Genomic DNA, 17,098 nt, shown 5'->3' on the forward strand with positions numbered 1-17,098 from the left:
TTGGGCGGATAAGGATAATATGTAGCGTGATTTATGTATTCTTGCCATGGAAAATGCATCGTCCCTGGTCCCAGTACAAAAATACTTTTAGGCAAATGCAATCAATGGTTTTTTCAAATCTTACCTTTTGGAAAATAGTCGATATAGAATATATCGCGTGTATCGCAAAAAAAGGACTAAATTAGCTGAGACAATTCGACATTGGCATCCTCAGTCATCGATTCACCATAAGAACCCCACTATTCTGGCTACTGTTTGGTTCTTCATAGTGGATTCATGTATAGAAAACGGTGCGGAGACTCTTCTATAATGTATTTGCACAAACACGCATACAATGTTGTAAAATGATCGCGTTTTTTATACTTCGCCAGCAAACGCGGCATTAATCTTTCTCATACCCACTTGTCCATTCAAAATTGACAACACGACACCACTGAATCATGGCTTTCACTATCCCTACGATCTCAACAACGAAATTTAGTAAACCACTTTTTTATCATTGAGTTCTCAACAACAAATTATGCTTAGTAAGCATATGAAATTCTTTCCTATAATCTCCTATCAAGTGCTATCAAACACAAAATAAATGACTTATTGTTAAGATAAGAGTCACATTACAGAGACATTATGACAGAAAAAGTGTAGTTCTTTCAGTTAAGAGGTAAGATATTCAAAAATATTTTTCCCCGTCCATGTCTGTAAACGTCAAAAAACGCACTGTCGACATTCCTTGTAAATCACATTCAACAATAACATGTACGTAATGAGATCTCACAACATACACGTGCGTTTTGAGAAGAAAACTTAAACTTCTTGGTTTAATTAAATTACAATCAAATTTTTATTTAAGTAAGACTTTATTTGGTCTATTTACACAAATTTAGTCAATTTAAAAACATAAAAACTTTTAGCATTACCGAGACATATTTAGGATTGAAGCAGTGATGCCTCTAAATGTAGGCAGCACATTATGCAATTTCTTTAAAAATAGGACGCGTTTTCTTAAGTAGCATGCATGAATGGGCGTAGAAAAAGTATAGTACGTTACACGAGTTGTAAGCCCATTACGCACTCATGAAATTTTTCACTTCGTGCTTATACTTGAATGATTCAACGTCGAAAAGCAGCGCATTTGACGGTTTGCAACTCTTTGAGAATACACCAATAGTTCCTTTCTTAGGTACACTTATAAAACAGCAGATTTTAAGCTCCGCTGTTTTTTATTTGGATGAAATTTTAAAAAAAATGTTCATTTTAGTAAATGCTGGCTACAGGGACCATCAAATTGAATAAACGAGAATGTTTTTGAATGCCAACAGAGGCATTTAATACATTAGAGTTCATTTGCCAAAGCTGCTTCGATGAAAAAAAATATATATATGGGACAGATGGGTATGTGTACAAAAACTAATAATTTTTTTATTATAATTTTGATATAATTATAAGTTATATTAATGATCCATCAAATTTATTTCAATATAATTGTAAGTACAATCCTTTGAGCCTACATTACTGAATTTTTTAAAGATATTTTTGAAAGAATTGTTTTTGACACCTACCAGTTCCCTGCCTGTGAACAAAAACCTTTTGATAGTCATACCGAAATATTTTGCGATATTTAAATCACTTTGTATTATTACCTACGTTGTTACCTAGGCTGTAAGTCTACCGGTCGTTTTATATGTAAATAACCCATTTAACTATACATTCAATGTACCCTATTTATGTATTTATATCATTTAATTGATGTATTTGATGTTGAAGAACTGTTTAATGGATTCTTTTTTTTGTAAACATACAAAAGAAATTTGGTGATAAGATCTTAACCTAAGTAATGCTGTTCATAACGTCCCACACTGTTGTCCGTAAATGAGAAACAATTCTAATAATTCGAATTTACTGTTTTTACAGATGTAGGCAAAGAATCTAAAGAAAAAGTTATTATTAATTGGTACAATATATTTTTTATCACTGTAATAATTGCTCTTCAGATTTGATATATCTAATAGTTCATTAAAAATCGGTGCACGAATATTGAAAATTATTCTTTCCCAACAAGCAAGAATTGTTATTGTCTAACCGAATTTTTTTCATATTCTGTATTGAAATACAAATAAAAAAGGAAAATTTTAAAATCAGGCACTTTCGACCCACGATAAATTTATTATAATAATAAAAAACAATTTTGCGAAAAGGCGTTTCGTGGTATTTTAAATTTGTAAAGTTATTAATGTTCATAAGTAGAATTAAAAATTTATAGGCAGAGAACGCGAAGTTGTGATTATATACAAACGAAAAATATTTATAAAAAATAATTAACATTTATGAAGACCCGATAAAAATTTTTTAGAACATTTAACTATTTCCCTCTTCTGTGTAGTTATTTTTGATATTTATACTATGTACGACATATCTAAACACCAACTAAAGACCATTTTGGCAATTCAATTTAATAATACCAAGATATTTCTAAAATGCTTCATTTATCATAAAGCTACTTAATCAAAAATCCTTTGTTTATTGTACAATGATCATAATCAGCTAATTAACTTGAGATAGTATTAAAATATTTAATTAAATTAAAACTCTAGAGTCTAGAACCTGGAAATTAACGTTGCCAACTCTACCTTACACCAGCTCCACGCATTGTAGATATTAACACCAGCTGCATTCGTTCTATGTATGGCTGAACCAAATAGGGTTGGCGCTAATATTTGTAAAATATTAATGGGACTTCATCAACCCTTATTGGTTTTTTGAAGAAGATCGAAGATATTTGTCTTGTCAATCGTTTTACCGAGCAAACATCTGTTTCATATTTAGTCTTATTAGAGTTCAAATAGGGGTTTAATCAATTAAAGTAAATTTTTATAAATTAGTTTGGGAATTTCTAGAACTGCATCAAGCGGAGCCGATTTTGTAGAACCCTCGAAATTCTCAACTTTAAAACAGGAATGCCGTGATAGAAGCATGCACATAAAGTAATTTATTTCGCAAGCCTCTCAACTTTGGAAAAATAAAAAAAATGACCTTGGTGCTAATTTGGAAGCACTTTATTAAACCGCTCTACAAATGTTGTTGCCAACTCCGGGCGATACTCAATCAATGAATAAGATTTTATATTTTATCACAAAAAATTAACAAATGAACAAAATATAAAGGATGCATTGCAGTATTGTCTTCATTCTTCATCAGTCACTACTTTTCCCTCTGATGTTTTGTTTTGGCTACGTATCAGGCAATTATCTTATTTATAATTAGCTAAAAATCAGTGTAATTCACACAGGACACACCCTGCATCTCCTAAATTATCAAACTGGAACTTACTAACTTCAGAAAAACCTGGTTTTACGATAGAATGATTATCGAATGGATAAGCTACAGATTTTTTTTCTCTATGATCAATACAGTGGTAGTTTCTAAAAGGTATTTAAGAGAGATTTCCTCTGTCATGAATAGACAAGATATTTTCGTTATCATCGCTGAAGTCAAAATGCTTATCTAAATAGTGACTAATATTGTCTTAAAAAATTTGTAAATCGGAAACTGCAATTCGAGAAACGACATCTTCATCTGCTTGATTTTTTTCATCGTCACTTGAGAACCAAAAAATTGTTAATTGTTCTTTCCTAAAACTAATTTGTTCTTTTAAACGTTTCATAGCTGCAGTTCCAGTTTTCTTAAGATGCCTTTTTCGTTTTCCATTTTGGCGCTTATATTAACAAGAAAATTAAGAAATTCAGTGATTTCGAGTGATCAAATGTTTTTGGTTGATTTTGGCCCAAATCTTCTAAGCTCAACCGTCGTTTCAACGTATTTGGGCGCTAAAGCGTGAAAATACGAAACAAGAGCAGGATAAGATGTTAAAATAGGTACTAGGCCTAACTAGTTGGTACATGTTTGACAAGCATTTGCCATTGTATTTCGGCTTCCTCTACGAACTCTTGGAACCTTTTTTCCCGAAGGTAGATTGTCTTGTTACATTTTTACTCTTTAACTCCCAAACCCGGGGCAATCTGTGACTTGAGGGCAGACAAGGCGGAACACGGGATAAGCGAATGGAAATCGGAACTGTCCCGAAAAATCCTGGGAATTGACCCCAATGTGTGGAACTGGCGTAATGAAATTTATGTTTCTTGATAACTTTGAATCTAGCAATTGTATACCGAACGAAATAAATCACAAACTCTATTGAACACCAAATTATTTGTAAAAAATACCGCATTTTATATTGGTCTGATTTTTGTTTATTTATACGAGGTACCATTAAACTGATGTTGTCGCCAGTTGGTACATTACCAACTATTTTTTTAAAAAAGAAATATTATCTACATCTGTGAAGAATAGTTTTTTTCGACAATAGCTTACCATTTGGTATAAACAATAGTTTGTACCTTTTTTTCAAAGTAAATTACATAATTTCAAAACTACTGTTTCGAAAATCAAAAATAAATGTGTACTATTTGCTTATTAACCTGCAAAGCATTAAACTGAAGTTGGGCAGATAAATAATTTCTAACATATCACATTACCATTTTAATAGTTCAAATTAAAAAGAAATACATATAATAGTGGATCTAATTGTTATTGTATAGTAAACATGAATTGATTGATTAAATTTAAGTTTGTTTACAAGACTGAATTCAGAGTAAAAGTGGGATGCTGCTTTTTGATATGAAACTCAAGAATTACGCATATGGTTTAGCGGTTGATTTGAAAAGTACATCCCACAAATTCAGGTAAAAGTTCTATATATTATAATCTATAATGTGTTGGGTAACTCTTAGGAATAAGATTGGTGTAAGAAAGGATGTATTTAAGTATTTATCTGGTAATCAATTTGAAATTTATTACTTGAACATTTTTATTGAGACTTGCAGGTATCAACATGTTTCCTTTAACCATAACAAACATTTAAAAAAATCATGCAAATAATGTATTTTTTATCCAGCAAGGTTGTAGGAAAATTAAATAGACTAAATAATTGAAATTTTCTACATACAGAGTGTTTCAAAAAAATGTGATACTGTCTCTAACAGATCCCATGGGCTGTTTTCACTTTATCACGTTTACCACGTTGATTCATTTCAATTTTGACGTTTAAAATATTTAATATTTCAAAATATGTTAATATTGACGAGAATATTACGAAATTATAGAAATAAATATACTAAAAATTACCGTATACAGTAACAAATTTGTACGGAAAGCATTATCGACTTTTGCAATGATAAAAAGTATCAGTTAGATTGACATCAGACGGCGGAAGAATTGGCGTTGATTTGAAAGGATTGGTGGAACCTAACAAACAAGTAAGCTGTTACAAGAGAACCATTATAAAGGAGTGAAAGTTATTATTAACCTATCCAAAAGAAATAACAAAAATGATAAATTTGTGGAATGAAAATATCCCCGAAGGACTGAAACGGAAATTCTATCACATAGCCGCGGTAGAATTAGCTTGGCGAGGTCGGGAAGCTGCTATTCGCTTGACTGTATCAAATCACACAATGATAGTTGTGTAACAAATCGAGTTGAATATAATCCTGTATTCACGAAAATTCGCCAAGGTGGTTCAAGAATATGTACTAAAAGCAAAGTTTTAATAGAAAGGGGCCCAAATATTAAAATCAACAGATTATTTCTAAGAATGAATCGTCATTGGAAATCTGGAAATGATCACTGGTATGATAATATGCCTATTGAAAGGAATACGACTAAAAATTGGACAAAATCGTCTACTGAAGCGATTGGTTTGAATACCAAGAAAAAAATACTAATCACTCTAATGAATCAACCGCGCTTAGTCGATTGGTCAACATGGTGTATAAGAGCGAGAGCTAACGGTATGCGTATTGGAAATAGATCTTCATCAGTTATAGAAACTAACACGTCTGGGCCTTCACTTTTCTAATGGTTCTTGTGTTAATTTTTCTAATTTTCAAATAAAATGTTTCTGCTTTGTATTTTTCCTATAATTAGCAAGAAACATACTTTCTAAATCTGTTTTAAATGTTTTTTGAACAGTTATCAATGTCGTTGGGTTATTATTAGCGATAATAAGAACTTTTCATAGAAAACTGTAAAAGAAAATTAATAATAGTATTAATATAATAGCATCATATCGTATGACTGCAACCCGATTGAGGTGCCATTTCGCAAGTGATTTTGAAGACTCAAACGTCAGTTATAAACCATGGACAACGAAGTTTTTACCTTTTACAAATAGTATTTACCGATAAACTTTGATTTAAATGTTATCGGCGGTCTGGGGGTAGTTCAAACTTTAGTTAAACATGAAACTGAGAATTCTAACCTAGCTTTTTAGAATTATTCACGATTTTATGATGTAACCTTGAGTTCTTGAGGGTTTTGATTTTGCTAAAATGATTGAAGAAAGGGTTTTGATTTTGCTAAAATTATTGAAGATATATAATTCATATTTCGTGCACTCGACGAGATGTTAACCAAAAGTTGTACCACATCCTTAGTTCCTATTACACTCGGCAGCTAATCATCCGTCGCCACACAGGAATTCTTCAAGTCATAATTCTGCCATTATTTGTAAAATAATAATTACATGTCACAAACAAAGACGGTTTTAAAGGAGACCTAATTTTATGGTACTTTAATACAAAAAAGTACTACGAATAAACTATTTTATTCTGAATTACCTACTACAAGAGTTTTTTAAATCTTCCTTCTTTCCCATATATTTACTATTTTCGCTGTTTTGTATGGAATATGCGTCTAAAGAAACGTTTTGCAAAGTTAAGCAGTGTTGCCAGTCTGTGACAAGTGTGGCCAATATTTTTTATTCAATCGAAAAATCAACGGTGTTTTTAAGTATGACGACATCGCATTTAAAGAAGCCTTACAAGTGAAGTTTAAACCTCCACAGTCAGTTTTAACCACAGATAACGACATTTCCTCCGAGAAACTTCGGTTTAAACGTTATCGGCGGTCTGAGAGTAGTTTAAACTTTAGTTAAACATGAAACTGATAATTCTAATCTAACTTTTTCAAATTGTTCACGTTTTTACGAAGTAAAGGGTTTTGATTTTTCTAGAATGATTGCAGATATACATAATTCATATTTGATGCACTCGACAAGATATAGCAGTACCACATCGTCAGTTCTCATTACACTTGGCAACCAATAGTCCGTCGCCACACAGGAATTCTTTCAGTCATACTCCTAGTTTTGTCATTATTTGTAGAATAATAATTACTGTCACAAACAAACACGGTTTTAAAGGAGATAAAGTTTTAAGGTACTTTAAAACAAAAAAAATAATAATACAAGTTTTATTTATATACCATTTGAAACAAACGAATGAACTATTTTATTCTGAATTACCTACTTCTAGAATTTTTGGGATCTTCCTCCTTTCTAATATATTTACCCTCTTCGCTATTTTGTATGAAATATGCGTGTGAGAAACGTTTTGCAAAGTTAAGCAGCGTTGCTAGTCTGTGACAAGTGTAGCCAATATTTTTTATTTAATTAAAAAATAAACGGCGATTTTAAGTTTGACGGCATCGCATTTAAAGAAGCTTCGCGAAGTATGCAAATGCTGGTCTTATCCTACTATAAGTACAAATGTGTTTAAAACAAAAAAGAGCAAAAATTTTAGGACTGTTAAAGGGTAGTTGAAAATATGGGAAAAGGGCCACAAGAGAACCATTCCAATTTTAGAGCGATTTGTCAACTTTAGATAGCTGAAAAATAGGAAAAAATAATTCATATATGATATGATTCAATTATTATTTGCTGCCCTCTGTACATATTCAGTCTATGATTTTGTAAACTTTTGTATTAATGAAAAAAACAGAGATATAAACATAGACATCGGAGATTCGAATTCTTTGTCGAAATTTGTATTAAATAAGCTACTTACTATTAGTCCAATCAAGAAATACAAACAAACAAACCCACATACAGGTGAAGCTGATATAATTGAGCATTTCTTATTAGTTGATTCGCATTAATACTGAAACCCATTTTGTGTTTCTATATTCATCGTATATTTAGGTATGTATACCTAATATAAGTTAATAACACATTCAGAATCTCATTTTTAATTTTGAGTAATATTTATTCTGCTTAAAAGATGATGTACCCCACAGTACTCCTAGAGTACGTTTCAGGAGTCTGAATTTTTTCAACAAATCTGTAAGTCTCATTAAAAAATGATTTATAAAATTCCTACAATTTTACTTATGAGGTAATACACAGGGTTAAATGAGTATTCTGTCCTAGTTTTAGTATTTATTCACATAAAAGTACACAAGATATTTTTATATGTATACACCGAAAATTATTATCTGGGTGATCATGAAAACTTACAGAATTATATTCAATAAAAGAATTGGCTTGAGATAATTATGATTAACTTATATCTCAAAATGTTATAATCAATTTGAACTTGTTTAAATATTGTAATTTATATATGGAAATTTGGAATTAATTTCGAAATTATCGAATCATAATTCCTAACAATAATTTTATCCTTTTTTAAGCTTGCTAAAATGTGAGAGGAAAATGGATTATTGAGGTGTTTGTTTTAGTTAACCGTAGGTATAATAGTTTCTAAAGAATTATTTTTGGATGTCATCAAGTCAACTCGAGGGTGAACATAATTTAAATTTATAAATCGACCTTTAGTGTTGGAATACGACAATAAAACCGATTAAATATACTATTTGCTCATGTAAATCAACATATTTTAGAATGAATGTATTTTCTTATATTGTTTATAATTCTGTAATGCAGTTCTGTGTAAAAAATGTACAAACCAACGTGAGTTCAAAAGAAAAAAATAATAGGAAAGTTCTGTTGTTGTATTAGAAAGAAGTATTTTTATGTAAAACATACCTTGATTGCAAAAAAGTATATAGCTTTAATTAACAAAAAATGTTATCTTTATATTACTATATCCATATTTCAAAAAGATAATGACTTTATTTTAAATTCGTACCATGTACCTATTTATCTAAATAAAAAATAATAAACAAAATAAGTTGATTGTATCATTTATTCCTATTTCCTGAAATTACCAAATACTGAATTACTCTTCAACATTGGCGTAGCTGGCCCTAAATGGACCCTGTATCTAAATTTGTTGAGAGACCCTTTAACCTAAAATATTGAGTACGAGGGTTGCTACTTGAATTTTTTATTCAAGAATTATATACAAATAAAAATAAGTATTCAGTTTATTGTTCGAGCTTGAAAAAATAATTGATAATAAATCTGTATGTATAATTGTTTAAATCAAAAGAAAATAACGGATTTTGTTTGTGTACAATTTACTTCACTAATATGTAATTTGTTTTGATATGTAAAATATATATGCATAATATAAAAATTAATTTGAATTATTATTTAAACTTGACTCCACAAATCGAAGAATATACTTAGAAATCGCGCCTTTGTAAGTCAAAACTGGTTAACCCAAATTTATTTAGTTATAGATATTCCACTGTACACATTCGACACGAAAAGATAAATATCCTGTCAAGATATAGCTATCACATTGTTAGATATGATAAAGATCAAAACGTTGGCATTTTGAAAAACTCTGGAAGTTTTATTTTGAGTTCTCAACCCGCCCAAATGAATTATTTTTATTTGATATTGGCAATGGTTAATGGATTTCTTCATAAAATAATTAATAATGACTTTCTTTTCACAAAATACATTACTTTACTTAAATTGTGGGAAGTTTTGTAGGCTAATCAGCAGGGACTGTGTTGTTGTGTATGTTCAAGTTTTTCAATTTCGCAATAATGTTTAACAGACGAGCAGAAATGTTCAGTGACCTAACCAATCGTGGAAAATTTTGACAGTTATCCATGATTTTTTTAATAGACTCCCAAATTACAGCTGCTCACAAATTCAGGGAATCCCCGAGTTGAAATAATAAAGCGCTAAGTCGAAACAGCGTTAAGTGGAGTCTTACTGTACTTATTTGGGGCTTTGATTTTCTATTTATGTAAAATCAAGTATTGAAAGTGCATAAAATGAAGGCAAATTTTAATGATATAATTCTCTTGAAAAAAATGATACACACGACCATAATATAACAACTGGTAAAGTGAGGATTTCATTTAAAATGTCAACCAACATCCTACATCAAGTGAGGTTCCAACATTCCATTATTAAAAGCTGGAATTTCTTTAAACAATTATTATTTTTCTCGATAACTCAAATGTAGTTTGTTTTTCCTACCAAATTTGTTTAAATTAAATCATTTACAAAGAGTATTTTGGATTATATAAATACAAGCCCAAGATTATTCTTGAAGATAATACCAATTTGAGGTTTAGTAGTTCTGTATATTTTGAATTAGATATTAACAAATGAACATATAATCACAGATTTCAGCAATTAACAAAAATAAAATATTTCAAATATAATTAAACAAACAGAACCGGTTGTTGATGATTGAAAAACTTGGAATAATGACTAGTGAAAATGTTGGGAATGTGTACTACAGTTGATGTTTTAATAAAAACACTTTTTATGCTTTGAATCAACATAGTACAGAACAAATGAATCTTTAATATCCACAAGTTTCCAATCTCCATCATTCATATAATCTCTCATATTAAATTATTACTTAAATATCGATGATAAATTTTTTAACGACAACTTCCATTGATCCAAATCAACAAAATCTTTCAACCCACCATTTTTCACTTTGAGCTTGATTTCTGCGGCATCGGCATTATCTGGCCACAATGCGCATACTTGAACGGAACATCCTTTGCCTATGAAACCTTTTTCATGAGCAGCCGCTAATTGATTAACGACACGACGTTCTACTTCATATTTTATCGATCTAGCACCATAGTTGACGTCATAACCGTCAGCTAAAGCTGATTCGACGCTTCTATCCCATATAATATCAATTTTGTGTTTTTCTTTTGCCTGAAAAATGATAATATCTCAAATTTTGGACAAAATAATAGTATGATAATAAATCTTTAACAGACATGGTAGTGCAAATCTGCAATACCTTGTTCTATGTAAGTGAATCTCAAACAGAAATAAATTTATATATTTAAAAAGTCTACAGTTGAATATAACAAAATCTTTATTAACCAATATTACCTTCTGTGCCCACATTTGCATTTCTCTTGTTACCAATTGTATGAGTTCATTTCTTGAGAAAGGTAAAAAATATACAATTTCATTGATCCTACCCAAAAACTCGTCTCTCTTGAAATGTCTTTTCAAAATAGGTTTCACTACCTCATCTTTGAACTTTCTTGAAACCGTTATAGTATCACTAATTTTTTGTTCCGCATCTATAAAAATAAAATAATTTTTGACAGAATACACATACTAAGTTGGAATTTCTGGTGATATTTATACTGTTTACACCACCACTACACCAACACTCACAATTAGACTGTCAGACGCGCGTTTCGATGACCGATAAGTTATCGTCTTCAGAGACTAAAGATAAAGTTTACTTCTCTATCTGTGCTCCAGAATTTCCAGTTTTTCTTCATTACCGTCTTCAACGACATTTGTCTCCAAGTCATTCATGATTTCTGGTTCAAAGGTTTTATCATCAAAATCGGTCTGACTTGGTACAGCATTGAGACAAGCTTGTCTATTACAGCTACATTTACAGTTACAGAATATTGTATTGGGTAATTCATCTGGTGCAGATGGTAAAATAGTAATAATAGGTTCTAGGAATTCGTTATGCATAGTCCAATCCCATTCCTGTGGTTCTAAATCATGCCCTAACCAAGTTTGAATTTGATGAAATGCCGGTGAGCTGCTCCACTCGTTGGTGGAATATTTGATAACATGATCATTATAAACTGCTAATAAGGTTTGCATTCCACACTTAAATAATCTCTAAGCCGGACAATTTTCTTATTCAAATGCTGCAGCAAAATCATCCAAATTAGGCAGTTTCTCAAATGTTCTTAAAAAACGTTTTTTTTTCTTTTTTAAAAAGCACAGAAGTTTTGTCACAGCCACTTAATGCGTGCAGAAACAAAATGTGTTTTTAGAACGAGGATACTTATAAAAACTTTTGGTGGAGTATATTTCAGTTTTTACATTTACTCTTACAACTTTTACTTCAAATGCTATTAGTGTAAATGAGAATATAATTGCAATGTAATTAAAGTATGTATTTTAGTCATTTTTCAATTACTGAAAGAAATTATGAGTGTTATTGAATTGTTAAATTTTAGAATTATTAGAAAGAAATATTGAATTTAATCTAAAAGTTGATGAAAAACGGTAATTATATATTTAACAATGAATTATAACCTAAATATTACGAGCTTTTGATCGGAATTGCCAGTTTACCTCAGATAATTCTCTGACCACACGCTCTACGCCCTAATCTCTAAAATAGTTCAAGGTATAAAAAAGTGTTAAATACAAAAAGTTGTAGAGAATTGAATTCTCTTCAATATTGATAATGAATACCAATAGCATAAAACCCATATTAAACGGGATATTTGCAGAAAATGTAAAATCGATTTTTGTGACCTTTGACTTGTGACCGTCCACTTATGTGTGAATTTTGAGAATAGTTTTAGGATATCAAACTATAAGTTTTCACGTGGTTATATACTGGGTATGTAGATTTTCCAGGGTCAACCCCCCTATAATGATTGGACTAATATAAATTTGTCCAGATAGAGAACTTTTAAGAAATTAATGAAACAAGAAGACGGAACATTCACAACACCTAGTTAAACTGTGAAGTATAAATTTGTGACTGATAAGAAAATTTGATAAAAGTTGAAAATGTACCTTTGGAGTCTGGTACTGCCAGCCTTTCACTCTTTAATTTCTCTATTTCTTTTCTTAGCTGTAATCCATGATTTGCAATTTCGTCACTTGCCAAGTTTGAAGTCATAATAAAAATGGCATCTTTACATTCTATAGTTTTCCCTTGACCATCAGTCAATCGTCCTTCATCAAAGAGTTGAAGAAGTACAGTCAATACATCAGCATGTGCCTTATCAACCTCATCAAATAAAACTACCGCATTAGGGCACTTTTTCAATTTCTTTGTCAATTGTCCACCTTCATCATGACCTATGTAGCCTGGTGGAGCTCCAATAAGTTTTGCAACCTGAAATGCCAAAGCCATCACAATTCTTTCCTTTCCTATAACATTATTATCCCCTGGGGATGGGGAATAATAAAAAATTACTTACAGTGGATCCATTTTAACTAGTGTATTGTTATGTTAAGACAATCAGAAACTTTTGAACCCTTCCCAGTGTCTCAATATCCTGCTATAGACAATTTTAAGTATAAAAGACAAATTTTGAGCATCAAACATTGTTTCTAGTTTAAAAAAGTGCCAAAGAACTCCAGAAAATATAAAAATGTATCTGCTGTGTTGAATCTTATACAAAAATGTTATAATCAAACACTAGTGATCTAAATATTATGAAACAGATATGAAAGATTGAGATAATCATTAAGACTTAGCCAAATGATAAGATTTCACATAAATTATAACAGAAACTAGTTATGTAGGAAGTCTGAACAAATAAATAGAGGCACGGATTTATTCTCATTTTTTGATAAAAATATATTTTTTCCTTGTAGATATAATTGGTAGCAATAAAATTAAACTAGAAAATAATTTTATAAAATTATATAGAACAATTATTAGAAATGGAAAAATGAAAGAGTTTATGTTGTTGTGGAAAATAAAATAACTTACTTCATGTTTTTCTTGATATTCTGACATATCAAGCCTAATGAATGCCTGCGATTTTCCTTTGTGCATATAAGAAGCCAACTGTTTAGCCAATTCAGTTTTACCAATTCCTGATGAACCCAAAAATAGAAATACTAGTGGATGATCATCATCTGCCCATCCGTTTTCTTTTCTACGAATAGCTGCAAAAGCATTTGATAAAGTGTTACATAAGGGTTTGTTACTAAAAATCAGAAAATATTTACCCACTCATTATGATTAGCTAATAGACTCCTACCTGAAAGACCTCCTACTGATTCAAGTAGGGGTTTCTCAAGGCAGTGTTTTGGCACCAATACACCAATACCTATTATATACTTGTGACATCCTTGTTACGGAAAATGTTCAACTCGCTACATTTGCAGATGACACTGCAATACTAGCTGTTGGAGAATCAATTGATGAGGTGCTCAAGAATCTTCATAATTCAATAAACAAAATAGACGTCTGGACTAACAAATGGCATATTAAAATCAATAAGGAAAAATCTTCCCATATCAACTTTACAGATACAGATAAACAATCTCCCAATAAAAACCAAACAATAAGATTATCCTCTATAAGAAAACAGTCAAATATCTAGGACTACATCTGGATATAAAACTTAAGTGGCAAGAACATATCAAAAAGAGAACAGAGGAACTGAAATTCAGATATAAAAAACTATATTTGTTCTAGGACAAAGCTCACAACTTACTATTAAAATTAAGTTGCTAGTATACAAGTAAATATTAAAACCAGTATGGAGTTATGGTTTACAACTTTGTAAAGACATGAATATGACCAAGTAATAGAGGAATAAATCAAGAATTTTTCTATGATGGTTTATCAATTTATCTGTTGATTAATAGGTGTACAAGTTATTCATTTAAAATAATGATTTTGAACTAAATTCTAGATGAAATGAGATATTTTGAAAGCCTTGCTTACTTGCAGCAACAATTGCTATTGCTCCTTCTTGACCGACAATGTGTTTTTTCAACCTCTCTTCCAGAGGATATCTTCTACGTTCTTCTAATTCCTTTTCTTTCATTTTCTCTTCATACTACAAAGTGGTAACTATTTGATAAAAGAAAATCTTTAAATAAAAGGACCCTGCTCAATTTTTCTGAAGCCGACACAGTCATTATTTGGAGCAAGCTGATTAAACATCTCATGATACCCCAAAACCTCCCCAATCTCGTCAAAACTACACCTGAGGTGTCCAAAGGTACTTTAGGAGGAGAAAGGGAATTGTTTTTAGCAAGTTTTTCTTAAACTTGGCACAATGATAGTTTGAAATAAGCTGATTAAAATCTCAATGGACACGAAGCCCAAACACCACCAACCCAGTTAAAACTACCTCTGAAAAGTCCAAGAGTATCTTCAACCAGTTCTTTTGAAACTTGGCACAATGATAGTTTAAAGCAAGTTAATTAAAATCTCAATGAGTTCGAAACCCCTAAAACCCCCCGAGCTACTCCTGAAAAATCCAAGGGTACCATAAGAGGATGGGCTTTGGCCAGTTTTTCTAAAACTTGGACAATCATAATTTCAAGCAAGCTGATTAAATTCTCAATGGGCATGAAACTCCCCAAACCATCAAAACAACTACTGAAAAGTTCAAGGTTACCATAAGAACAGGAGCTTTGACCAGATTTTTTGAACCTTGGCACAATGATAATTCAAATCAAGCTAATTAGAAGTCTCAATGAACATAACACCCCAAAACCCCCAAACCATCAAAACTACCCCTGAAAAGTCCAAGGGTACCATAAGAGGTGGCTACTTTTCCTGAAACATTGCACAATTATAGTTTGAAGCAAGTTGATTAAAAGTCTCACAAAGCTCCATAACCCCCCCCCAAATCCTTTCTAGCTTGATCCAAACTAAGTTTCAGAAAAATTTTCTGAAACCCAATTTCCATAAGAATTGAGTGGGGTCCTTTGTATTTTTTTGCACATTATACTTAATGTATTTCAATTAATTTACCATACTAATTTCCTGTTCTAAATATTGTTTTATTTTGGGTTCTTTTGCATACATTAATGGTGTATGTCCCATATCATTTTGTAAAGTTGGATTGGCCCCATACTTTACTAGAAGTTGTACTATTTCTAGATTGTCGGTTAAAACAGCATAATGTAATGGTGTGAAACCCAAAAATGTTGCTTTATTATTCAAACTATTCGAGAACTCTTCATCTCTAATCATTAAAACTAAAATATTGAAAAATCAATACAAATCATGGAGAAACACATAAAAAGGTTTAAGAAGTAAAAAGTTCAGGGAAATTCATATTTAATAGGTACCTTCGATAGGATGCATTCCTTTTTCATTTGCTGTTCTATTAGGATTGACATAATTATCACTCAGGTTAGGATCTGCATTCATTTTCAATAAATACTCAGTAACTTCATATCGACCATTTACAGTAGCTACTAAAAGTGGAGTCCAACCTAAATTGTGCCTTTTATTAACATCTATCCCTTTTTTAACTAACCTATAAATAATAGTAATTTTTCAGTGCCATACTGTAATTAAGGTTTTTTAAGGGAATAGAATAAATTTGAACTCACATTTCTACTTCATGAGTTAGTCCAAAAAGACAAGCCTTAAACAAACGATGTTCTTCCCTATCCGAATGCATGGCATCACAAATTACAATTCCCGCACCTACACTGAATAAACTCCAAGGTATTTTGAAATGATAATTCCATTTATCTTTCCTATTCTTTTCGAATTTCAGCACGGTGATACTTGGTTGAAATTTAGAAACATTTATTTGTATACTTGATATGGGTGGTAATATATATTTATATATATACCGTAGTTTGATGAAATTATCAGATCGGTACAATTTACATATATTCATTATTATAAATGTTTAATCTGGAAAAGAAACACAGAATTTTAGTAATTTTATTTAAAAATTGTTTAATTAATCATATACTTATGTCAATCCATATATTAAGGTTATATGGGTCTACTTTTTTTATATTCGCCACGATTTTGTACATTTTTAGCCAGGTTTAGGTAAGACTGCATAGTTGTTATGTGATACATTCTACAGCTCCGAGTCATGATTGTTGCCTAAAGAGCTGTTCGATTAATCAAAATGTTAAATCAACCTGTGGCATTAAAAAAATTAAAGTTACTACATTTAATTGATACTTGAGATTAGCTCATCTCATCACATATCGGTAAAGTACTAAATTGGTAAGGTTTTTTCTCAAACACAGTCAATAATGGTTTATAGTATATATTATAATAATAATTTGTAGAAATCTAGCGTATGGAGGATTGCATATAACAATAACTAGCCGGTTTAATGAATTTATGATATTTCTGTATTTGAG

General features: G+C 30.8%; 1 protein-coding gene across 2 annotated transcripts; it reads right to left on the reverse strand.

Annotated features, from left to right (window-relative positions):
• Positions 1–777: 777 nt before the first annotated feature.
• On the reverse strand, positions 778–16,794 carry LOC130441500 (caseinolytic peptidase B protein homolog). Of its 2 annotated transcripts, XM_056775213.1 has the most exons (9): positions 16,693–16,794; positions 16,319–16,631; positions 16,052–16,242; positions 15,732–15,958; positions 14,691–14,805; positions 13,725–13,903; positions 12,797–13,121; positions 11,120–11,316; positions 778–10,936 (listed from the first exon to the last, which is right to left on the reverse strand). In XM_056775213.1, the coding sequence occupies exons 2-9, from the start codon at positions 16,612–16,614 to the stop codon at positions 10,622–10,624; spliced, it is 1,845 nt and encodes a 614-aa protein (XP_056631191.1). In that variant the 5' UTR covers positions 16,615–16,631; positions 16,693–16,794; the 3' UTR covers positions 778–10,621. The 2 variants fall into 2 exon arrangements, with proteins under 2 accessions (XP_056631191.1, XP_056631193.1); XM_056775215.1 differs by having other exon boundaries at positions 16,319–16,706.
• Between the last annotated feature and the right edge of the window lie 304 nt (positions 16,795–17,098).

The sequence above is a fragment of the Diorhabda sublineata genome, chromosome 3, assembly GCF_026230105.1.
Source record: "Diorhabda sublineata isolate icDioSubl1.1 chromosome 3, icDioSubl1.1, whole genome shotgun sequence".
Classification (NCBI taxonomy): Eukaryota; Metazoa; Arthropoda; class Insecta; order Coleoptera; family Chrysomelidae; genus Diorhabda; species Diorhabda sublineata.